General features: G+C 42.8%; 1 protein-coding gene across 1 annotated transcript in view; it reads right to left on the bottom strand.

Moving 5' to 3' along the window:
* Window positions 1–421: 421 nt before the first annotated feature.
* LOC115324324 overlaps window positions 422–26,062 on the bottom strand; it is a 35,403-nt gene continuing 9,762 nt past the window's right edge. The window contains exons 2-5 of the mRNA XM_029984858.4: window positions 9,509–9,593; window positions 5,845–5,992; window positions 3,110–3,246; window positions 422–730 (exon numbers count right to left, since the gene is read on the bottom strand). Coding sequence (XP_029840718.1) covers window positions 669–730; window positions 3,110–3,246; window positions 5,845–5,992; window positions 9,509–9,593 — 432 coding nt within the window. The 3' untranslated portion in view covers window positions 422–668. The remainder of the gene's footprint in view (window positions 731–3,109; window positions 3,247–5,844; window positions 5,993–9,508; window positions 9,594–26,062) is intronic.

Here is a 26,062-nt window from a genome sequence, read left to right as displayed (position 1 = left end):
CCACCTACACAAGAGAAGGCCGTACTCCTGAACGGTCTACGTTGCTGAATGAGGGCCAACACACCGAATACGAGTACTACGTCAGCATTCGGCTGGAACTCGTGTTGAGCCAGCCAGAACATTAGTCCCAGACGAAGCTGCTTTTGTCCAATCTGTAATCTAAGCTGAACAATACTCAGCGCTACGGATTTCTTTGTAGGTGCGGTTGCCAAACTGGGCGCCATCACCATCCGCCGCTTGAACCCCAGTTTATAACTTATTGTACACACATTAGTAACGGTACTACATAAAAAAACACAAAGCTCCCACTTCTTCGAAACAAGCAACTTGTTTTTATTTCCCTTTCCACAGTCCCAACTCTCATTGCGATTTTAAAACTCACATTTTTCTCGTTACGTATTTTTTTTTAACAAATGCGGTTTTCAGTAATTGGATACAACAGTCCAACGTAACATCACGGAGTGCTCGCAGCGTCGCGCCGTAGATGTGGGGTTTACCCAACGAGGTGATAAGGTGTCCCGGAGATCTGTGCAGCACCGCATTATTCGCCAGTCCCCACTCGGTTCTTAGTTTTGTGAGGAACTCGTCGCACACAGCACAGGCACACTAGCACTCTCACGCAGGAGCATGTCGTCTGAAACGTCTCTCCACGTATCCTGGACGGATCATCACAGATATGGGGTTTCACGGCTGTTCACGGGTGGCATCAGGACACGCAGACCGCCGTCTCCTGCGAGTTCATATAAAAAAAAAAGAGCAAGAGAAAACACAGAAAACATTTGGGCTCCAATCTACGCTGTGAAGGTGCTTGGACAGCGAAGCTGTAGTATCGCCTGCAACGATTACCCACTGCACCATAAACCCTTTTTATTGGAAATGCCACCAGATGGTGCTCCAGTCTTTGACTTCCGAGTGAACTTTTGGCTTATAAAAAGAATGAACAAAGGCCACCTCATAGCATGCTACAGGGGTGGCCAGGCTGGCCTCGCCTGAGAGCCGCACACAAAACCACGGAACTTCTAAGAGCCGCAAGGGGGGGGGGGGGGGGGGGGGGGGCAAACTTAACTTTTCTTTAGAGTCTGACTGTACGTATGCGGGCACAAGGCTGTACGACGGTACGTATGGGAGTACAAGGCTGACAAACTGCCAGCTGCAGTGTGCTTTATTCTGAAATCCTTTCTTTTTTTTTTCTGGGGAAACGCGGAAAGTGGCAAAGGGGGGGGGGGGGGGGGGGGGGTCTTCTTACTAGGGATCCGCGAGCCGCACTTGGACCAGCGAAGAGCCGCATGCGGCTCGCGAGCCGCGGTTTGGCCACCCCTGGCATACTACAACGGAATTTCTGCGCTTATTTTTCGGTCCATATCTGTTCAAAGGAGCAGTATCCCGTCAGACACATCAATTTCCTGTTAAAAGGGAGACGAAAAGGAGTTTTAAAACGAATTAAACGATTAGCAAAGAGTACTTGCTGGATGTCGCTAGCATCTCGTTTGCAATGCCCGCCTAGGAACCTTGACAGGTATGGGCGGTAACTGTCTCGCCTCCGGCCACGACGAGAGAAGAGCTAAAGGATGAACTCCCCTCTCCCCGAGAATCACTTTTGTGGGTCCCAGAAGTCGCTATTGTCCCTCCACAAGATTATAGAAGGTTAACCCGTCACCCAAAAATTCTTATAAAAGCAGCCGCTTCGGTGGCTGGAACGACTAGGCCATCCTCTCGACATCAGCCTCGCCGCAGCTTTGTTCGTCCCGAGAGGAACTACGTCACGATTACGTCGGATGTCACGCGCTCTCTGCTGGCTGTTCTCCAAGCGCTTGACAGAGTGTGCCTTTTATAACAAAAAAATACAGCCATCAGGCTCAAAAAATACAAACGTGTGGTTGTCATTTACGGATATTGTGGATCATATCCTACCTATTTTTGAACACGACGGAAATATTTTAAATATCGTTGAAGTACCCCTTTAAACAGCTACTTGAAATGTACATGGAACGTTTAACCCCCGATTCTCCAGGTGAACACCAAAAGAACGAAGGAGGGCGAAATCTCTTAAAAGGTTTTGAGTATTCTTGTAAACCACCTTGCCTCCTCCAAGATGTAATATTGTACAGCTGAAGGCCCTCGTTATATCTCCAACTCTGTTGTCCGTGTAGCGTTTATGCCTTCTAGCACTGGTGATATAAGCGAGGTCAACAGTCTTCCATAGACGGTGCCACCAGAAGTCGTTTGGGACACAAGCTGCAGTTCATGTTTGTAAACAGCAAAAGGGTCAATAAAAATGATTCACGAAAGAAAAGTAAATGCACTGTATCAAAACTCTTTTATATATGAAAGACTTCGCACGCTGCCGTTGTTGGGGTAGCTTCTGCTACCGTAATCTTTACCGAGAAACGGATGCGGGGAGCGCTACGTGCTTCGCATTGTTTTGCGCGCGCCTTATCACCTAACGTGTGGTTTTGACACTTGTTTTGTGGTTTTTTTAGTGAAACAAGTGTCAAAACCACATGATAGAAGATAAGGCGCGCGCGAATGAAGGGCTTTCTGTCGACTACTGTCCGGTGAACGGACACGAAAAAAACTCGACCAACGAGTCATATAGAGCTTCGCTGTAAAATCACCGGTTTGTTAGAGGTAGTCATTGACAACTTAAGAAACGAAAGCGTGACATGTCCCGAGTGCCTCATTATTGTTTCGCAGGCAATGAAACTGTGACATTAGGTAATAAGAACACCAAATCAGTCACTAAGCAAGATGTATGAGCACAAGAAACAACGCCCTGCGTTTCGTCGGTTGCCAGTGACTTATCCAGGTATGTCCCAATATCCTACCAGACGATTTACTGTTTTAAAATTTACCAACCTATTAGAATAAAACTTATGGCTTCCCAGCTCTATAAATTGTACAGCAATGTCGTTTTTAGTCTTCGTAGCATCATGTAGCAGTGGGAGCGTGCTAAACGGTTTTCTTCCAAATCTGTCCCAGCAAAGAACCGATGCACAAGAGGTGCCCAAGAGGTTTGTTTCCTCGAGCCCTTTCTAAAACTGCACGCTTGTGATTGCGACTCCAGTAAAAGATTGACAGACGTCTTTGAATCGAACGTAGCTCGTCTCACCTTTCATGAATGATAGTTTGCTGATCTCGCGGTCGCATTCAGCTTCCGAGACTTCGTGAAGGTCGTCGTCTTCAGCTTGCCGTGAACCGCGATGTGGAGAAGGCTCGGAGTCGCTGTCGTCGCCGTTATAGTGCGGTCTGGAAATATCCGCCAGGATGAATTATCAAAATTACAGGTCAGTGCATTTTTTGAAACTCACTTAGATGTGACGAAATAAGCGAAAAAAGGTAGTTGCTCGCATAACTCCTGCTATTAAAGGCTCTTTTTGATAAAAAAGAAAAGCCATGCAATAATAATAAGCAGGAATTCCTTGAATAATGGTTTCAATACAATGTACATCGAATAATTAATCTTTTTTTTTAATTTCTTTACATGCTCATGAACAGCTCAAGCGTTTGCACTATAATGATCCCCAACTGAAAGGTTGAAGGTTAGCCATAAACATGGTAAAGAATCAACGAGATTCAATTATATCTAATAAGAGATATATACACATATTTATTATAAATAGCAAAATCTTAACTTACGAGCCTGTAATTTCGGAGTGTGACCACATTACTTTATATATATATATTTCTTCGCCACGTTTCCCATGGCGAAAAAACGCCACGGGAAACGTGGCATGCGGTGCCCCGCACCTCCACCACAATTTGAGGGTCTCAAGAAGTACAAACAGCGGCGGTTGTGACGTTAGAATCTCATTGTCGAAGAAGAAACCCCTCAATCCGGACCTTGCGCTCCGAGATCTCCGAATATAACGAACGTTTCGTAATTAAAGGGTAGAAGCTTTAATATGTGTTAGGCAAGATTTAAAACATATAGATAATTCAAATTAATTAAAACTTTAGACAATTTTATAGAAGTGCGGAGTTTAAGCAGATAAAACGCATAAAAAGCAAACATAAAATAAAATAAAAAAAACGTCAAGCATGGAGGGGGTTTTATTATTTTCAAAATATCTTATCCAGAGGAACGCACAAGCATAGTGTGTTTTTACTTTCTTATGTTCTCGTGCTTATTTTTAATCATGAATCGATATTTAAGAAAAGAATGTGCAATTACATGCATTCCCATGTGAATTAAAAATACTATACTAAAAAATTAAATGTCTTAATAGGGCACGGATGTCATGGAAAAAACGAAGGAAACATGTTTTCTGCAAAACCAAAAACTGCAATATTTTTGTCGTACGACATATTTTGAGTTTAGAGCGATTCTGAATCATGCCTCTATTTCTAGTTGCAGACCTCAAAACAAGACCATGTTTTTTTTTGTTTTTTTTTTAATTGTTTTTAACTCAAAATGAGCACCGCAACGCATATACACCACCACGCGGCGCTGACGTCACGCCGCTGCGGTGGCGCTGCTATCGGCTGGGCAGCGCAGTCGCTTGACGCGAATCTGGTTCGTGCGCACGCGCAGTGCCCACAACTCCTCGTGCGGAAACTGCACGTTTGCCCACACCTCGCGAGGGCTTGTCTGGAAACAGCGCGTCTTGCCTATAGCTTCTGGAACGCTCATGTAAACTTTACAGTCTTCAAAGCTTTTGCAAAGATTCTGGTTTTTAAAACGCAACCTTTCTCATAGTACGACAAAGACAGTGTTTTGGCCTATAGGTTTATAATTAAACCTAGGCTAGAATATGCTCATGTTATGTAGGATCCCAGCGCCAAGTGTTCTTCTGACGTGCTCGAGGCCGTGTGAAAACTAAAAAAGGCATTACGGCTTGCGTAGAATTCCTTGTGTTTTATGTCTTCAATATCTGAATTATATGTCCGGTCAGGGATGAAGGATTTAGATTCACGACGAAAAATACATCGGCTTAAGTTTCTCTTTACAATATCGTTCGCGGTAATTTGCTACTTTGCCTCAACGATTATTCGGCAGTTAACGAAGCTAGGTCTCCAAGAAAATACACCAACTAACAATCATCGAACCATATTGCGTAGAACCACATTGTTTAAATCGTCCTTCTTCCCTAAAACAATAGGCGAATAGAATAATCTGCCTAAAAGTGTTCTTAATTGAGAATCACTGACCATTTTTACGACTACTGAGACATTTCTCCGTCAATTAATTTTGTGATTTCTTTTTTTTTTTTTACCGGGGAAAGTAATTTAAGATCTTATCTGTTGTGTCCGTTTTTTTTTTTTCTTTTATCGCTCCTCCTCTCGAGTTTGTAACGGTCAATTCGTTTGCCTATAAAGCGTTTGTATGTTTTGTTTTTGTCATTTTTGTGGTATAGGCTCTCTGCCGTTGTGCTTAAATAAAGGTACTGACAATGTATAATAATAAATGAATAAATAAATAAATATCGCGCTCATGTTCCCGTGTTGTTGTTGTTTTTACGGGGAAAGCATATTTTGTGGCATAGGCGTCTCAGCCAGGACCTTCAAAACATATCTTTTAGGAGATCAGTATTCATTTAAAGTGAAATGAGAAAGTAATACTAAACTCCAAACTTGTTTCAATTGCCTCCTTTTTGAATCTTTTGACCCGTGCATGTCAGTAGTCTAAGAAGACCAACATACCACAACAACGAAGAAGAGAAAGAGGCTGTAGCGACACAAGCCAGCACTTCGATGATTCCAACCCCCGAGACACCGGCCGCACGTCTCGAATTTATAACCTTCGTATTTATGCGAAATATAAGGTATTGTTCGGCGAAATTCTTTCTGATTTAAATCAGTTACCAACAACACACTGATGGCATGCGTTACGGAAACAGAACGAACCGATTGGACGTCCGCGGTGTCCGGTAGTCTGACAGCTGCGGCGTGGGGCACCTCGGCGTAGGAAGCCACTGCTGGTGCGAGGCCAGCTCTCGCGTCAACTGTCCGCTCCGGCGACGCTCCAGAGTTTTCCTTCCTATGTCACAAACCTCTGCGCAAGAAAGGGATACTCGGGTCATTACGAGGATCCCATATAGTGCTATTCAAAATATGGATATCCGGGATTCATCTCCAGTGCTCTGTGCCACACGTTTTGGTTAGTTCGGAAGGTGCCGTGCCGTTTTCGGTATTATGAGAAAGAGGAACTTCGTGTATGTGCAAGCTTCAAAAAAAGAAAGCTAAAGGCAAACGTAACAATACTGCGACTTACAAACCGGGACAGGAAAAAAAAGAGAAATATTTTAACAACATAATATTATGTACAATGCGCAGTTCCTAGTGTTTTATAAGGTTCGCATTTATCACACAAATAAATTTGCAGTATTAGTTCATTTTTGTTTTCAATCCATTGTCAAACGTTTCCCATACATATAATTCCTTATATTTATTTATTTTTATACTCTCAAGGCCCAGAGGCTCTACAGAAAGGAGTGAATGGTACAGATGATTACGTGTTGATTAATCTGTGCGAATGTTCATTTGCATATCTGCTCTGGTTAAGCCCCTACTCTCTATACTTTTGCATGCTTTGGGGTGCAATAAATAAATACGAGACAGGGAAATCCGCGTGCTCAGTTGCATCAGGCGGCTCACTTCAAAAATTTTCCACATTAATATCTCCTGTCTACTTTCGACTACTCACTGCTTTATCTCATGTTATTGACGGGGTATTAACAACGTTTTCATTAGAGGAGAATTGCATCATTACCTCCGTTACTCATAAAAAGAATAGCGCTCGTGTGTAAATCAAAGGCAACTGAATTCAGATATCAGTAAGAGGGGCACATTATGTGTTCCTGACTCTGGTTAAACGTACGCTCAAAAAACAAACGAATTATGAAGCAAGACATTGTGCTCAAGTAGTGTTCCGGGCAACCATCATCCAGAGTGACATAATTCCAGCATTCTGGATGCTCCACAGACCTGTGAAAGTGGGGTGTCATAGAAACTAAAGCAGAGTGCAGGAACAAATCAAAACTGCATTTTTCATGAAGAAATTTCTCAAATTATTTTGTATACTACATGGATCCACGTGGGACAATCTTCTCATTAAAAAATGGTGTGCCGTGTCCATGTGTGACTTTGCGTGCATCCTACTTAAAGCTCACGATGCATAATATAGGAGGCATTCTTGAATCGCCATTTTCCGATGGTTTTGCTTTGCACCTACCAAGTGTTCTTCGTCTTAGGACAGTCCTTGGCGTGCCAAAAAGTGATCTTCCTACTGTAAAAAAAAGTGCGCCATTCCCGAAATAATGGTTGTTCTTCCAGCGTGTAGTCACACCGCATGGAGTGCACGAAAGAGGAGTGATGTTCCTGAACTAGAATCTTCGAAGCTAAAAAAATATTTCCAGACTTTATCTTTGCAACTTCCGCGATAGAATAGAACCATTGTTTAAAAAAAAAACGCGAAGAAATACAATAACTGTTTAAAAAACATTCACAACAAGCCTAATACCGCCTAGCTCGTTCATAGGCAAAAATTTAACAAACATGTTAATTAATCGAGGTCAATAAAATTTAAAGAGGTATTTTATTAAAGGCTGAAGGATTCATTGATACAGTTTCTTAGTGATAATGTCAAAGATTTTATTGATACTAAGATCCTAATGTACCATTATCTAGGTTTTCGCAATTTTTATCGAATATCAATTGATGCGAAAGTGTCGTAATTTGTAACAATTCATAAAAAAAAATATATATATATACTACATTACGTGACATCAAAAACTAAATACGGAAGTCGTTCTCACTAATTGAAGTGTGCTTCGCAATACAGAAGTGCGTTCATCATAGTTCACAAACCTGCCAGTTGAAGCCGCCTTCTCTCAATAATTGTCACGAGAAGAATCGCCATGTCGCTGAGACGAATCGCCGGAACCATGCGCAATAACACAAGGAAGAATGCGAGGAAATATATTTTAGGCGCCATGCCCGACATTATTGCAAGTGTTACCAGAGTGGCCCTAAGTTCCAACGTATCGTTCAGTAAAGTCAATGCCCTAAATCCAGTAAGAAAAAAAAAAAGGAACTACAAAACGGGTAGTCCGTTTTAAGTTGTAATCTCAAAAGGAAGGAGGTAATTGAGTTCGTCTAGAGCTCAAAAACAACAGGACATCTCTGGGGTTGATCCTCTAATTATTTTGTCGGTACTGGACAGCCAACGCAAGAGTTCGTACTATGACTTGGTGAGAACCGTCACGAACCAAATGCGATACCCGGGTGACCATGCGTTAATAATTTGCTGGACAACAAAACAGGAAGGTTATTTCTCTTTTTTTTTTTTTTATTATTTATTATTTCTTCACGATAGTATCTATCGTGAAGGATCAGAGATACAAACACAACAATCACTGGTCGCATAAAATTGCCACCGAGAGTCAAGGAATGGGAAAAATAAAATATTTAGCGAACATTCCAATCGGAATGAAATGCATTATTTTAGAAGGATATACTTTTGTGTAGCGCAGTCTTACTGAAATAAAAAAAAAATTAAAACTGTTACCATTTTAAAAACACAAATCCAAAGAAGAAAAAAATTCATTTCTTTTGCTACTCGAATTATAGTCTTGTAATGTTAAATCTTAATCAAATCATCTGTATCATTATTTTTTTACTTATCTATTTTATCTGTGTTTTCATGCGTAAATCTCTTCTCTAGTTAAATGTGCTTGATGTGTGTCACTTGTAATAAGGTATGTTAATTCCTTCATAAGTCAAAAATATCTTTGTTTTAATCTGGATCCTAGATGAGATTGCAATTCACCTTTAAAATCGACGATTTGGGGAAGATGTTTTTCTGCTGAGGCGGCTGAAATTGACTTAAATAAAGTTATCGGCACGAGTACCAGCGGGAAATATAAATAGCGCGCAGGATGTGTTTTTTTTTTTTTTTTTTTTTATTTGGGAAGAAAATACAATGGTATTGTTTCTGATGAATTAAGGAGTTTTTTTTTTTCCAAAACTATCAAACAAGTATGGAACCCAACTTTAAAAAATGCCTGCAAGAAAAACAAACTGTGACCGTCTGAAAACAAATAATAAAATTCACCTCGTTTCCATCACCCACCAGACAACTAATGATAATAAAAAAATATAATGAAAACTTACAGTGATCAAAGCGCGTTTCAAGCTCCGTGTGTGTACTGTTCCTTAATTGTATAAAATTGTATAACTTCTTTTCTGTTTTAACTTTAAAAAAAATAGCTGCTGAGTTTAATCGGTTTCTATTTTTCCGCTGCACATCATGCACTCACAATGTTTTTGTCAGCCCTTTGATAACGATTACGAAGTTATCAATGAGCTTACAAACAAACTGCATTCCTCAAAACAACCAAAGTATCTGGACTTCTTTTTTTCTTTCTTGCTTTTTTTTTTTTTTGGGGGGGGGGGGGGGGGGGGGGAGGGGGCGAGGGGGGGGGGGTTGAATGCAGCGATGCAGAGTGAATTACTTGACTACAAAATTGTGTCTATTAAAAGGAATAATATAAAATTAATACGCACTTACGGGGCACTTGATAGACGTTCGCCGACGGCACGGGCGTTGGCATGACCCTCTTCACCTTGGAATAGGTCTCCTCTTCGCCTGGAGGCTGCGAACGAAAGAGAAATCGAGTTAATGGCTGGACAAACGGCTCGCGATAAAAACGAAGCGAAACGTGAAGACAAAAGTTACCATATACGTTTGCTGGCTCTAAACACAAAATAGCATAAAACTTTGTGATTAATTTTGATAGGTGGCAGTCACTAGCCATGATGTTGAGCTTAACTTGCAAACCTCAACTCGTCTTTAATGCTGGAAACACACCCAGAATCACTTCGTTTCGGGATTTCAACTTGGGCAGCCTTTCGCCGTCGTGCGAAAAATTATTATAATTTGTCGATGCTAAAAAAAGTGGGGAGGCCAGTTGGTTCAGAGGCAAAACACAAGGCTCCAAAAAACCTTTGTGTTGTCCGTCAGGTTTTTTCCCCGCTCCTGGGTTACCATGTCAATATAATTGTGACTTTCATTATTAAGAACACTGTACAAAACTCTATTTGTATAACAAAACTCGTACCAAAACTGTACTTTTAAAATCGTGCCTTCCTTTTTATATGTGTCGGTTGTATAAGTAAATACTAATAAATATTATCTCGAGTGTACAAAATGCACAAGAAAAAAAAACAGAAAAAGATTGACATTCAATCGCATCGGTAAAAATGCAATAGATCACCCACACCCACACGAACAAAAAGAAAGTTTCAGCCCTGGAATTCCACTCCGTAGTCCGCCCAAGGTGAGGTTCGAAATACGAGCGCGGGTAAGCAAACCAGCAAAGTGGTGAAACGACCAAGTGAACACATCCCTGCCGTCACTTAGGCCGGCTGTGTGGTTCTGGGCGCACCACGTGTGCACCCCACCAGCCGGGGAACAGAAAACAAAAACGAGAAAAGAAAAGAAAAAAAGAAAACAAAAAAGGCTGAGAGTAAACAAGAGTCGACAGAAGCCCTGGCCAAACAAATGGCGGCGACTCATGTCAGAAGCAGGTGCCGCTGGGGCGTGTTCTGAGGCTGTTCACGAGTTCCTGACTATTATTAGCGTACCACCGAGTTTGCCCGAAGACGTCTCTTCCTCCGCCATATAACCGGTTTGTTGCTTTGATTATCGCGTTTGTTTTATTGTTCTTCCTCCGGCACGCTCTTGGCTCCGTTGCTAATGGACAAAAGGGCACTCCGAGCTGCGTGCGCAAGACTTCTGGGATTGCGGGAATGGGACAGCCAAAAGAGGGATGAACAAATGCCGAGGAAACTGTGACGTGTGTGTTATTTTTCAACATTTAGATTCAGAGTTCTTCTCTTTGTTCGTCGCCGACATCGTTTGTTTGACTCGACTCGCTGTCAGCATAAGGAAAGACGGGAGTGGCTTATGACGCTCGCGCTTCCAGTTTCGGGATTTGTTCGTGGGCGTGGTCACCGAAGAATTCCACGATCTCATTGGCTGCGAAGGAATAACATGCTTGGGACGCGGTGCGCACAGCCTTTCTTCATGGGGTCACTATGTTTATAAGATACATTCTAAGAAAAAGTACGTGAGTTCACTTTCCCGCAGAACACAGAGTTTGGCAGTCGGGGGCGAATAATAGTAGAACCTCCAGCCATGACGATGCTTACAGGGAAGCTTGAAGAAGATCTTAAAATAAAAAAAAAAAGAATTACATGTGAATTCTAGAGTATTTTTATCCCGCGAATCTGAATGTGGCGTTTGTTTTCCCCCGAAGATGTAACTAAACGCGAGAAAACACAAAAAACCTCCGACCAGTCATTGCGTCATACCCAGATCTTTCCGCCGCCAAGCGCGTGTTTTTCGTGTGGCAATGTGTGCAATTGCGAGCTCGCCAGGTATATTCCCTTCCACTAACACCAATCGGGACGCTTTTTTTTCTTTTTCTGGCCTTTTTTTTTTTTCTTTTTTTTTTTTTTTTAAATAGCGAGAGTTTGCGATCATAGTTTTGATAGGCGCTGAAAATTTGAAAATTATTTTCTGCAGTCCGTGCACCAAATTGAAAACTAATCTTGACATTTGTGATCGTGGAGGCCAAACGCAGATGATATAAGTGTTTTTCCTGAAGTAAAGAACTGCTTCCGTTCTCCTTTTATCCTAAGAATAATAATGGTTATAAAAGTAATCTTTCATGACCGAGGGGAGACACTGCACCGCGGAAAGACGACAGCCAGTACCATAAACGCCCTCGATGCCGCGTTTATAAAATAAAAAAAAAAAACAGTAAGGATGATCATAGGTTGATATAATATACAAGATGCATGACGATGTTGAAACGGAGCTTGTGGGCGAGGGTGCGGATTGATGTAAAATGCAATTAGGCAAAAGAAAGCGAAGTATCATTGCCCCTGCGCCCGTAGCACCTGCCTGAGCCGTTTTTGAACCGGTTACACCCTCTAAGTGAGATGACAAAAGTGCATTGGGTTGAATAGTTATTGCTGCGGTTGCTAAAAAAAAAAACTGTACATATCACAAGTAAAGCGTAAAGTAGTAAAATACTTTGTCCGATAATAAACGTTTACCACTTGACTCCTTCAGTTTCTAAGAATTCAAGATAAATCGATTAGGGGCTGTCAGTAAAATGCCCCCGTCTTTTGAGGACCGATCCCCGTCAATTAGTATTCCGCTAATCCGATCTTTGAAACTTACAAGATCAAGACAACAAGGTGCACAAAATCGTAAGAATTCCTCAAATATAAAATCTGAAATAATAAAAAAAGAAAAACTATTTTAGTGAGGCAGGAAGTTTGATAAGTTCGGGCAGTTAGATGCAAATACCACATTTCATGAAAGTTCTCCTCGGCGATGCCCGCTTCGTTTTCGAGGGCCCATCGAACCGCAAAAGCAGAGTAGGAATTAGCATATTCCGCGTCTATATCTGGCGTGAAGATGATGTATGGAGCTGCTTATGCGGTCGAGTCTGCGGCAGCGAAATTGGACGGTGGAAAGCGAAAGAGGAGCGCTGAGACCACAAATTTCTAAACAAAACTCGCACAAACGATGGATGGACCAACGCCTTGAAAGTTTGTTTGACTCAACGGCAAAATTTGTTCGATGTTCGAGGAGTTAAAGAGGTTGTAAAAACGGCAGCCCTATAAATCAAGATATGGACGTATAATTTTCCGGTCTATTGCTCCCGTATTATACACGAAAGGTACACGTGCAAGTAAAGGCTGCACGTGCTATACACCACGTGTTGTACCAAAGTCGCTCTGCTAATCCTAATAGATGTTGCAACACCGTAGAAAGCGTAAAACAAGTAAATATAGAGTGTTGACGTAAAACTAGTCTTGAAATTAGGCGTCACCAATGCAGGAAGAAATGGGTACGCAAAAGACGCTATGCGTTGTGCAAGTTTGCCTTCTCGCACAGAAGTTGCGACGCGAAGTACTTCTTGACTGTTTGAAAATGGCTAGTTGGTAGGCTTCAAGGCGTCTAGCATTGAGGACAACAAACTACCCTTCCAATCAAAGCCAATAAGAACACGGAGTCGTCATGACGTCATCGCAACCCCTGCCCAAGAAGCAGACCCAGACGCTGGCGACGCGCAAAGCACGGACCTACAGAGATGTTAACTGAAAGCCTTTCTTAAATAAACCAGAACGAAGGTGTTCTTTTTTGTGTTTTTTGTGAAATTCGCGTTTTTTTCTGTTTTTTTCTGTTTTTTTTTTATTACGTTTAGAATATTTGCTGAGCCAGCTCAGAGCTAAAGTTAATATAATATTCTGGGTTATCGTGACTTTGCTTTCTGGTGTTCCTTTTGTACAAGTCTTGCAACTGGTTGCACGTATTTCTTATTTTTTATGTACATAATATTTTTTGTTTGTATCGTCTTATTGTTGAAAACATTCTTCTCTTTTTTTTTTGCGTAGCTGATGTACTTCTTTGTATATTATATTTCTGGTCAATAATATTTATTTTTACTTCTTGATAGAAATTAAGTTACTCTAGCTGAAAGTATAAATGAGCAGATACCTCGCGAGGCATTCCGCCTTTAGTCTCTACAAACTCTTAGGTAACGAGAAAAAAAAGTAAAAATAAAATATCCGCCAAACTTTTTTCAAACACACCAAATCAGTGATCGTCCTCTTAGATTGATATACCAGCTTCTAGACGCCATTGGAACGTCTAGAAGCTGGCTATTGGCGTCTAGAAGACGCAAAGGCTATAAATAGGTAGGCTAAAATAGCGTAAAAACTGAAGCAATTGCACCTGAACTCACTGGTAACTTATTCAGACGTTCAGACCACTTAAAAGCCGACTTCCGCATCACATAATTCATGCGGTGTTCCTCACAAAACTTCTTAAAACCGTTTTAAATTTTCACAAGAGCCCAATTTTCGTTTGAGTCGACTTGCGTGGAAGATAGACACTATTGGACTCCTGCGAAGGCTATAAGAGGTAGGCTAAAATAGCGTAAAAACTGGAAGAAATTTCACCTTAACTCACTGGCAAGTTATCCAGACCGTTCAGACCACTTAAAACCCGCACTCAGCATCATATTATTCGCGTGTTACTCTCTTATAAACAATGACAGCCAGAATTTGATGATGCTTTGCATAAAGATTATCATAATTTACGCTCAGTCTTCTCCTTAAATAATCCGCTGCCACTTTTTAGTGTTTAATGGTGTCATGTGTGCTCCAAATTTGATTGATGCTTCCCTTCCTCCGACTCCTCGCACTTGTTTTAAAGGGCAACTCAGCTCAGATCCGGAAATCGCTAGAAAATGAGGGATTTCATAATAAAAAGCACAAATAAAAGGCACTACGGCATTTGCATCGCGAAAAAATAGGGTATATAATGTTAAATCTGACTTTAAACATGAGCAGAAAATGAAACCGAAACTTCGGCTTCGTCTGGCAACATTGGCCTCAGCCTGCCAAAAACATTGCTATCACGTGACCCGAGATATCACGTGATCCCCTACGCAACGATAGGGCCACCGTTGGGGCGGGCGTGTGCCAGGCGCAAGTGTCGTCTGCACCTCACTCTTCACTACGCTTTGGTGTCTACGACATTCGACGACGTCTGCAAAACTGCGGCATAAGTCTGAGTACGTAATGAGACAATAGTCACAAACGGTGAGACGACGACGGCGGTTGCGACGCGGCAAACGGCGGTAATGGCTGGACGGCCGGACGGCTCCTAAAAACGCGCTGCGCAGGCGCATTATGCCGATCACGTGAGCACCCCCGAGCGCCGAGAGGAGGCGTTGCTGACGTCACCCGTTACGCTGGCCCGGAGAAGTAAAAACGAACAAAAGAGGGCAATGGGGATGACGTTTATCTCAATGTTGGCTACTCCAACGCCGTAGGTTTGACTGCGGCGTTGGTTGCGCCTGAATTCACCCGCTACAGGCAGCCAATTTCGGCAACTTGGCGCGTTGCAAAGCTTGCCGTACCGTATAAGAAATATTTCGACAGAACTAGGTCAAATATTTGACGTGTGGTCTTCCCGGGTAGTACTGAAGCTGACTGACTTGTTGTTTTTCAAGATCAAAAATGAAGCGGAGTTGGCCTTTAAGCAATGTAAACACATTTGAACGGTCACAACAATAATGTGATGTGCATTGTCTATGCGAACTGAAAGAGAGTTACGTTATTAAATGCATGCTTCGCTTTCTTTTTCATAACAATTGCGCAACTTGGACTCAAAGCTCTCAACCTTTATAAGCAAGGATCCGTGGGGTTCTCAACTTCAATTACAAATCGTTAAAAGTGATTTAATTGTTTATTCGTTTTCTACCTCCTATAAGGCAACCTTGCCGAAAAAAATTTTGTTTCGCATTTCTTTCACACCGTTATATCAAGTATAGTATTTCCATTGCTGCTCAAATTTAAAAAAAAATATAAAAAAAAAACGAACAAAGCTATCTTGCCAATAAACTGCAAGGATGTGCATTTGTACCACTCCTGCCCTGGCCTTACGGCTGGCAGTAAAGATAAATAAAATATAAATAAATTGGTGTCTTATGTGTAGCCGCAGTATTTCTGTTGTGAAACATACGTTTGTTCGCGTTCGCGGATACTTTTAAACCGGGGTCACATTGCTTATTCCTCATACAAAATACAGTGTGCCTACAGATTCAAAGACAAGTTACCGCAATATTCGTGCTTTCAATGCCGCATGGCAATTACTCCGGGAAGGAAACTTGGCACGCGGCATTTGAACCACGGATATTCCGATGACTGATGTTTGCAGACTGTCTTTTGTATGGTGTATAAGCATTGTGACCAGGGCTTTACGGTTCACTTCAGCCGCTCTTTTGAAGGGCTGGACAAATAACTTAACATTGTGATCTCCAAAATTCAACGAAGGATGCCCGCTGCCAGCTTTCCTCAAATTGCAGTCAGTTTGAAGGTCCTCCAGCGTTTTCAGCGACTCTACACACTGACAGCTTAAATGAGCACTGACACCCCAAAGGTCGTATTTTTTGTTGTTGTCTATAACGATGCAAGTTGTAGGCATAGACAAAAAAAAAAAAAAAAAAAAAAAAAACCACAACGGGGGAAAAAAAAGTTCTCACGAAAATAATATTTCCCGAAAATATAAAGGCACCCGCGCCGTTTTATTTTTGCCGCCCGTCTCTCCCTCTTCTCACACCCTCGCTTCATTTTATTTGTGACGTGAAAAAAGTATAAAATTTAGAAACTGGTGAGTTGGGAAATCAGACGAAGTATTTTTTTTCTTTTTTTGTGCCCGATGATTTCTTTAGATTTCGATAAGGAAATAGTTAGACGGTCAAGACAACTGGGTTTGGTGCCTGTGTACCGTAGTTTCGGTTGTGACTAGGACGGGGCAGCCTTTTACGCAGAACCAGCGAGACGTGGCCCCTCATGTCACTCACAAAAGTACACTGCGCATTCTTTTCGACCTCACACTGTTTCAAAGAATTTGAGACCACTGAAAGGGCCCTAAAAGAAGTTCAAACTCAAAAGTGAAGCGTCATCTGCTCACAGCCGTAGGCGGCAGGCACGGAGACGAGCGTCTCAGCGGGACATGGCATTTCGGGTCGGGATGGTTTGGAGGCGTGAGAGTAACTCGAGTTGCAGGACGACTCAATCTTTGACGTTATTAAACTGGCGCGAATCGTGGGAAAACTTCAAAATCGGCTTTAAGAAAGTTTTTTTTTTTGTTTTGTTTTCACTTCACAGATACTGAGTTTGTAAGTTCCGAAATTTGAGGGTAATGCCCAGGCATCGCTTCCAGTCCTTTCAGATGATAAAAGAAAATTATATGATTTTGACCTGTCAGTGCCCTTTTAAGAAGCGCTGGGCTTGGCGAGTCTCGCACATATTAACGCGACAACGTGTCACAAAAAAAAACAAAAAAAAAACGGCGTCGGTGGCGTGACGCGTAATCTTGATTGGTCGATAGGGTCATGACGTCACAGTCACATGACCTCGTGCAGGAATTTCAAACAACCTACAATGGTCACGTGAAACGTGACGTCACGCGTGAAATGAAAGTGATTAAAACATGACATGGCAATGCGAATTAAAGCTTGCAGCATGTCTCAAATGATTTTCCTTTTTAAAGTAATTGATTTAATTGAAGAATTTGGGGCGGGAATCGAAACCGTGCTCCTTCGGCCGTGAGCCAGACACGCTACTGACTAAACCACGCAAGGAACGCGTGCTTGCACGGCGAATAAGACGGCTTTGCGAACGAGCCCGTTAACGCTATCGCGATCCACTCTTAAAGGGACACTGACAGGATATTTTTGCTCGCCAAGGTTTTTAGTTGTACGTGACATATAAGAACCCAACTACCCAGAACAAAATTTACGGCGTGAAATTAGGTTTCTTTCTGCCCGAAAGCCTCCGATCGAAAACTGTCCGGTTTGAGTCGCGCTCACTCTCTTTTCCGTGGTCACGGGCTGTTTTCTAAGGTTCAGACACTACCACCAAAATTAATCAAAGTCTGGGGCATTGGAGGCGCACAGTCGATAACAAAAATAGAAAAAAAAATATGAAATCCATTTTTGTGGCTTCCAAAAATCTGCAAATACTTTGATTGAAAAAAAAAAAAAAAAAGGTTGCAAGGACAACCGGAAGCATTCTGTGCGTTCACTGAATAATTCTTAACAAGGCGTCGTTTCGCATTTCGTGGGACTCGAAGGTGGCAGCGGACGACGGGCGTAGGACCTCTACTTCAGAGCTGCCGTTCGCGGTACCGGCGAATTCTGTCTTCCATCGAAAGAGAGATTTTGGGCCGATCAAAAGAATTGATGTTCATCCCGTACGACACGCCCGACCCGCAAGCCGATTGCACGAAGGCGTCGCCGAGCCGTCGTCCCTTCTCGTGGTTGAAGACATCGCTTGCTCAAACGTCAAGCACGAAGTGCGTACCTCGAGTTGAATACGCACGGGTACAGTTTCTTTACTAGATGCGAATGTGGCCAATGCGTGGTGCTGCCCGGCTTCAAGCGGGCAGCGCACGTACTGGAGGGAAATCGGCAGCAAACTTAGCGACATACAGTCTATGGGCTGCATCACTACGAAACAGAGAGTTCCTTTATTACTTTAGTGGAAAGACGTCCGCTTCATACGCAGCGGTCAGGGGTTCGATCCCTGGTGTGGGCGTACATTTTCTCAAACATTTTGCGATGTTTATATTATCTTTTTTTTACAATTATCACTGAAAAAAAAAAACAATTGTTGTGGACGATACGTCGCTGAACTAAATGGTATGGGATTCAATTTTTTGACACCTCTGCCGCACTATGCCACTTTCAGATGCAGGGCATGTAAGGCAGCTTTTAACGCAACATCTTGGGAATATCTTTGTCGGAGTCGATCACGGGAATTCAACACGGGCCCTCACTACTAAGTGCCACCACTTAAGTGTACACAACAACTCATCTTGAAGTACAGAACAGCGAGAGGAAGAAACATAACTGCTAAGGAATCGCTCGGCGAACGGAACCCACCAGAACTGCTGTGCGCGGAAATAGAGAGAGAGAAGAACAAAATGAAGCCATCGCACGGCCGGGTGTAGCCACGTGACTTCCGCTACTCACTCTCTCCTCTCCACTTTTCCGTCCGGTACAGGCGTTTCGGTTTCAAGGAGTTGCGTTTTTGGCTTTATTAAAAAAAATAGGTGACTCTGTAGAAAAATATTACTTAGGTAATATTCCGACACCATAATATATCGCCTAACAAAAATATAAAAAAAAAATAAATCGGGGGCTGTTAGTGTCCCTTTAAACGCAAGGCTTAAGCGTCCTCCAAGTTTTTATTTCTGCTCAGCAACCAATGCGAGTGCGGCGTTAGCTGATAAGGACGGCAAAGGACCAAGCACAAAGCAATAATCGTGAACAGAATAAGCCACACCCTGCGTTTCTCAAGTTGCCAATAGGAAATTTTCGTAGACCGCGCTTTCCCCTCCGCAACGAAGAAGCCGCTACTGCACCTACGCCGCCCATGGGCTTGACTGTAGAGTGGCGGGTATCGTAGCCGGTTGCGGAAAGCGTTGCGGGAGAGCGGAAACGATCTACGAAAACTTCCTAATGACTCTTGGCGATGTGTGCAATCGAAAGTGTCGCAGTGGTCAGCCTTCCACGATTGGCCAAATTCTGACATGACGTCAGCAAAGGACTTCTCATTGACAGAAATAAGAGTAATGTAAGAACTTTGCTTTTTGACGGTGTTGGCAGAGTTGGTTTCAAAGTGCAACGATTTCAAGCTTCTACCATGCGCATTACAAATACTCTCGAACTTGTCGTTCGCGAAGTAATGACGTCCCGAGAAGACACCATTGGAGGGCGCTCTGAACCGTATTGGCGGCGCCCCCCCCCCCCCCCTCCCCCCCCCGCCCCCCTTATTTCTTGAGAACTACAATCTTGGAGATGTGCAATGCGCGTTACATGGGCTCTGTGGAAGCTAGTCGTAAGCTCGTGCTGAGCAGCCTGCCGCTGACCACCAGTTGAATGCCACCTTCGGCATCGCGACGCGCTTGAGCGAGCAGGGAGCCAATAATTTTCGTGCGCGATCGCCGAGGCACACTTACAAACTACGACGGCTAAAACTAAACATAACCAGCAGAAATCTTGCGCGGGGACGGCTCACAACGCAGCAAAAAAGCACGACGAAAGAAGTGGCAGTCCGAAGAAGTAAACTCTTGAGTTCGAAGGTGACATCAGGGCACAAGATTGCTTGACAGTAGGCACATGAGCCAATACGTTTTACGGGTGGTAACGTGACGTTCCTACAAATCATGTTTTCGAAAACAATCATTACCGAAGTGTCATTTCATCTGTATATTGAAATGCTCGTGCCAAACTCAGTCAGTAGGCTTCCTTTTAGTTACATATATTTGAAAAGTAAACGAAAAAGCGCCAATGGAACTAGCGTGGACTACGCTGCATCGAGAATCAGTTTTATTTCGCCGGCGCCATCTGCCTTAAATTTATATACATATAAAAATGCGCGACTATCATCCGAGCCGGGCGGAATTGGAAACGGATGGAAATCGGAGATGGCGGCAAATAAGTGGTCGATAAATTTCTCAGAGCGGACCCGCTGGCCCCTTCCGAAAATTTGAGACGGTTTCGCGAGGAAAGCAAAATAACGTTCCTAAGAAAAAAAAGCACAATAAATACGTACATTTTTAATACAAAAGGATAGCCATGCAGAGAACGTTTGCTCGAGAACGACAGAAGAGCGAACTATTCCATCCTTTGAAGAACCTAGTTGAACACAAAAAGAGAGAGAAAAATTAAAAAAAAAAAAAAACGGCATAAGTTATTGCATGTAAAAAAGAAAAAAAAAAGATACCGACATTCCGAACGAAAGTGGAGAAGGACGCACAAAAATTGGCGATCGTAAATTCGGAAGTCTCGAAACATAAAATATCTGCTCTCGAAATAACAAAAACCAAATATATATATTGCATAAAACACGTGAGCAACTGCGTTCGCCTAGAATAATTCATTCCAACATCCCCTTCCCCCCTCCCAACCACGCACACACACACTCACTGTTTCCCTCTCTCTCTCTTTCACCGCCTTTTCTGGGTGTTTTTTTTCTATGTGTGTTCTTTTGTTTGTTTTTATCCGGCTGTCACAGGGCTTATTCACCTTTGGCATCGCAGGATCGAGAAAGCGTGCAGAACCGCGACACGTGTTCGTGCACACCGGCGCGAGTATGTACACGTATTGGGCAAGGAACTAGCGCATCCGGCCCGATTTTATAGCATGTGCTGGCATGGGCACAACTCGCGAAAAGCTCGTAGGTGTTTACATTTTTCAGCAGTTAGGTACCCAGCTTGCCCCCCTTTCGATTTTTTTTATTTTCTTTATTTGGATGTACGTATTTTTGGAAGAGTTCTCCGCGACCATGGCGCCTTCGTCCTGAATTGGGCTAACCGAATGGCCCCCGTCATTTTATGACCGAGGCGCAGAAAATTTCGCCTATGCTGTAAAAATTCGCGCTTAAAGTATTCATGATGCACACACAAAACATAAGTTTGGTTTTGAAGCGACGGCTGTGCAGAATTGCCATTCCTACGGTCTGTCTCGTGTGTCTTCCTTTCAAGTTCGGCGTTGTTTAGATCCGAGATCAATACAAGAAACAACGACTAGACAAAATGGGTCTGTTTTATTACCGAGAATTCATCACCTCGAAAGATGCGTCTCAAGTGTAACGGTGCTGTCAAGCTTGAAAACATTGTGCTGTCCCCGTGCTTAACTTCAACTTCTCTGTATTTTCCATCAATTTTTTACTTCAACGTAAATCATGCAACTTTCCCAGAGTTGCTTCTAGAACTGTCCTATTAGAGTGCATTTTGTCGCAAAGACAACTGTGTCTCAAAATGTACTTTATTTTTTTTCATGTTGACGGTTGATTTTTGTATCATCTGGTCTTACATTAATATATTTGCTCCAAAGTTTAAAAAAAAATATTAAGCTTTGTCTTGGGTGTTTGTATTTTAATTCTAAAGGTCCATTCACACAAAACTGGTTTCTTACGTGACGTTACGTTGTGAAATATTACGTTGAAGTCACCGGGACCTCTGTGCTTCATATTAAGTGAGGCTACCAGTCTAAGGAGAAAGCATGACACGCGACATTCAAGACACGAAGGTTTCGGTGACTTATACGTAGCGTGACTTAATTTTAAAAAATGGGGCAGTGTGAACCAGCCTTAAGTGCTGAACGTTGCATCGCGTTCATAGTTATTGCGGCTAAAGGGAAGCTGAAACAATTCTGGAAAACAATGAGATAAGAGTGCGCGTGCACTCCTATCAAGTGCAAGAGTGCGCGTGCACAGCTTTGGTAGGCGCTAAAGATGCGCGAGAGCAGCGTTTCTGCAGCCTTCGTACACCAAAGTTAAAAATAATCTCTATATTCGTGATCTTGGAGGCCGAATGAAGGCCCATGAAGTGTTTTTTTCTTTTTCGCAAATACAGAACCGCTTTAGTTTCCCTTTAATCTCTCCCTTCTCAAGGGAGAAAAAAAAAAGCAATATTTTTATATGATAATAATTTTTGAGTTTCCATGTACCGAAATTATCATAGTGTGCCTAAAACGTGTTCGTTGTAAATCTTTTTTTTTTTTTTTTGCTCGTTCTTGTCAACGGTTTTACAATCACTAAAGCTGCAGCACACAACACAAATTACGCTTAAACCTTTTTTTAAAACAGCATATACGTATATACCCTGAAAGTGAAGGAATAACTTCTAAGAAAAAAAAAATGCAAACGCTACAAACCCCTACCGATGCACAGCTGAAGTTGCGAAAGCAAGCAAATTAAGAAAAATTTAAACCTGAGTTTAATTAGGCGCTTGCAAGAGCCAGAATATCTTAGTTTGGTGTGTGTGTGTGTTTTATTAATCTTATTTTCTTGGAATTAACCCGGCTGTCTGAAAAATAGCGAGCCCGTTTTAAATATCGTTACAAAGCGGGACGCACACACCCATATAAAACCAATAACAAAGGGTCAAAGGGCAATTGTTAATTAGCTGTGTACGTATTCACGTAATGAGGTCTGTGCTTCCAGAGCCACGCTCTGCAACTCCGGGCCGAGGCGCGCAAAAGTAAAGACATTCGGTCGAAAGTTGTGACTCCGAGCTTTAATGAGATATCGGATTTCAATCGAATCCCAGAGAATTAACTACGCGCGGCGCCCCATCTTCTGCCATCAGTAATCCTGCTGTTTGCCCTGTTTTGTGTGTGAGTGTGTGTGTTTTCGAATTCGGGTGTTAGTTTCTCTATTCTGATGATCTTATGGTTGTTTACTTTTAAAGTTGACTTTCGGGTTGTTGTTGGTTTTGCTCAGTCTTCCAGTTTTCTTCTACGCTTCATCAGTTATTTTTTTCTTCTATTTTTCTTTTCGGGAAAGGCGGTGAACGTGACTTGATTCCACCGGCCTTAATTCTCATTCGAGGGTGCGGATGAGAATGCCGAACTTACCAGAGCTACCGCAGACACACACACACAAAAAAAAACATAAAAATATATATACGTATATATAATACGCACAACAAGAGAAGACGAAGAAGTTTGGCAAGTGCTTGGGAAGGGTAAAAGGGAGAAGGGTATAAAAAAGAAGAAGATGGTCCAGAATTTGCGCTGTCCCGAACTTTGTATGCGACTAATGGTGTCGTCTTCACGAGAATCTTCTTAATTCCCTTAATTGAAGTTTTAACAGAAGCCTCACCGTAGTTGTGCTGAATATTTGAGGTCTTTATTTTTAGTCCTTTCATTTTGCCCAGCCGCCTTAGAAGTATCTGGCTTTGCTGCCTGTATTGAAGTGACCTTAGGAAATCATTTTTATTTTATGTATAATCAGAAGAGGGCTAATATTCTGTGCTTGCGCAATCTGTTGGTACAAATATATATTTGCTAGTCACTTATTTGAAATAAATTAAACCCGCAACCACAGTAATGCCGTTAGACCCTGTTAACCAGTAAATTAGCGTCATGGGCACAACATTTAAGATCTTAGTTTTGTTCTCAGAAAGCAAATCTACTATGATTATACCAAAACCAATCTTGGAGTACGGGAGAAGAAAATAAGAAGGAACACCTCTCAGGAACATGAAAAGATGATTCTTCAAAAATTTGATAACATCTTCATGGCGTGCTCATCAGGTAACGTGCAGTGTGTATTGCGCCGTAACGCAGCAGTGTTTCTAAAGGAACAAAACATGCAGCTTTCTTTTCGTTTAATTTCCGTACGTTTTGTTAAAACTTTTCGGATATACAGGCACCAAGAAACACAGATTTGACTGAATGCTTCGCGCGGCAAAGTAACAAACTTGGGTTTCATGAAGCCGAGGTTTTTTCACCGCTGAGATTTCTTGTTGTTTATTTCACTTTTTCGTCTCGCTTTTCTGCGCAGTTGGCAGCGAGTCATTTATCACGGAAGAAATCGGCTGAATAAACTTGTACCGAGCAACACGGTGGCCCGACCTGCGATCCGTCATCCGAGCGGGCATCCAGTCGGCTCCTGTGTACACCGACAGCTTTGGCATGCTGCGACCATCCGTCCTACTGGTTCCTGACGGATGGGCCCGGCCGACTTCTCCAAACCGCAGTTTGGACGGCGCCGCTCCGGCCACCAGTCGAGTGCATCCCTTTTTACACGCGTGTGTGCGCTTGTCAATCCGATAAACTTGTCTGGAAAGTTTTAAAATTAAATGATCCGATATTTTATCCTCGGTTAGTCTCCGTTCGGGCGCAGCCCACACTGGGACCTGATGGTGGAACTAACTGAGCGGCGTTAAAAGCGGGAGTTGCTGGATCTTCCCCGTACATGATTGGATTAGCGATAATGAACACGTACAGGTACATGACCTAACAAATTGTTTGTGTACTTTTGATGCTGTTTGATTGATCCCATTTGGTTGTAGCGTCGCCTGCGTTCGGACTTAAAGTGAAACGAATTATACTCACTTTAGATAAGACTCCAGTGTCTAATGCTAAGCAAGTGCTCATTCAAGGTGCCAACAGTTTTGAATGAATTGGACAGTGGTGGGGCTGTACTGGGGGTCCTCCCACATTCGCGTGCTATACTTTGTTTCACATGAGGCCTAACCGCCACCGATGCTACCTCCTGATACAGTCAATAAAACGGCTCGAAAGTGCATCATCCTGTTCGTCTATCCGAGGATAACGAATGCGCAAAGAGGACGAGCGCCATGACGGTGCACTTTTTCTGCTCCTTGATCAACAAAGTAGAGGGGCTTAAAGCGATGAACTGGTATCCCGTTCACCAGGTAAAAGTGACGCCCACTTGGCTGCCGCCATGTTGTACGATTGTCACCTCTAGTCACGTGGTTGTAGCACATCCTGGTGTTTTTACGCAACACTGAGCCGAGATTTGCATTGCGATCGCTGTCAAAAAACATTATAACTATGTTTTTAATACTGTTACCCTCAGAGATCAGTGTCTAGCTCCAATAAAAAGAAACAAATACAGCACCGCGGTCGACGGCATCTAGCGGAGACATTGCGGACCTACCCGAGGTTTTGTCGTTAAAGCACATCATGAACTTAAAACAAACGAAACGTAACTTATCTCGTTGGTGCTGTTGTTAAAGATCAATAGGCAATTATTTGTGTGCGGTACTTCGTTAAAATCTAGACGTAAAACTGTAAGGTCGCGTGTATAGTGGTTAAAAATGTGCAGCGTGGCGGTGGCCAATCCGGGGTCGCTTTCAGCTACCAAGTTATCGCTCTAAGGCACTCAACCTCGTTGTGATTGATTGATTCCTTTTGGTTGTAGCATCGACTGCGGTCGGATTTAGTGTGAAACGGAGTACAGGTATCTACGATGGTGAGTGTACAAATATTCTAGAGATAAAAAAAATAGTTCAAAATGCTAACAAACGGGGATGTATCCTTTTTTTTTTCTCGCGTAGTAGGATAAGTATACTTTTAAGCAGCAAACAGGAATTAATTTTAGCCGCCGTGTAATCCAACAGAGGGAACACGAACCAACTTAATTAAACTGGGACAAAACCGGGCGGAGAGCCCAACTTCAGCGTTTGTTCTCGTGATAAAGAGCCATTTACCTGAAGATTTACGAAGTGCTCACTCTTCGTTTAAAGTTTTCCGCTCTAAGCTGTGGGCGCACTCCCAATGTTTCAGAACGGTAGTAACGCGGTAAATAATCCCCCCCCAAAAAAGAAAATGCAGACGCTTAATTTTTTTTTCACGAACGGCTGGAAACCTTGTCGTGCAGACAAAAACACCCCCCGCGTCCATATTCCGTGTATCGTTTCCCTCGAAAGAAAAAAAAAAAAAACGCGCACGATGCCACGAATCGGTTTTCGATTACCGCACTCGGCGTTTTTCTACCGATCCGCGCTGTTTTCGCCACCTCCCTCCCCACCCAAAAACACCACCGCGATATGCCGGGAGTTCTCCTCCATTTCCGTGTGGTCTCTTCAGTTTCGCTCATTCACTCAACGCCCACACATAAACACGCGCGCAATGAGCCGACGGCAGCCAGCCGCGCCGCATCTCTCGGAACGGACCACCAAGTTTTTATCATTATATATATATATATA

Source organism: Ixodes scapularis, unplaced genomic scaffold (assembly GCF_016920785.2).
Source record: "Ixodes scapularis isolate PalLabHiFi unplaced genomic scaffold, ASM1692078v2 PGA_scaffold7__128_contigs__length_106722199, whole genome shotgun sequence".
Lineage (NCBI taxonomy): Eukaryota > Metazoa > Arthropoda > Arachnida > Ixodida > Ixodidae > Ixodes > Ixodes scapularis.
This window is presented reverse-complemented; position numbering and strand designations above follow the sequence as displayed.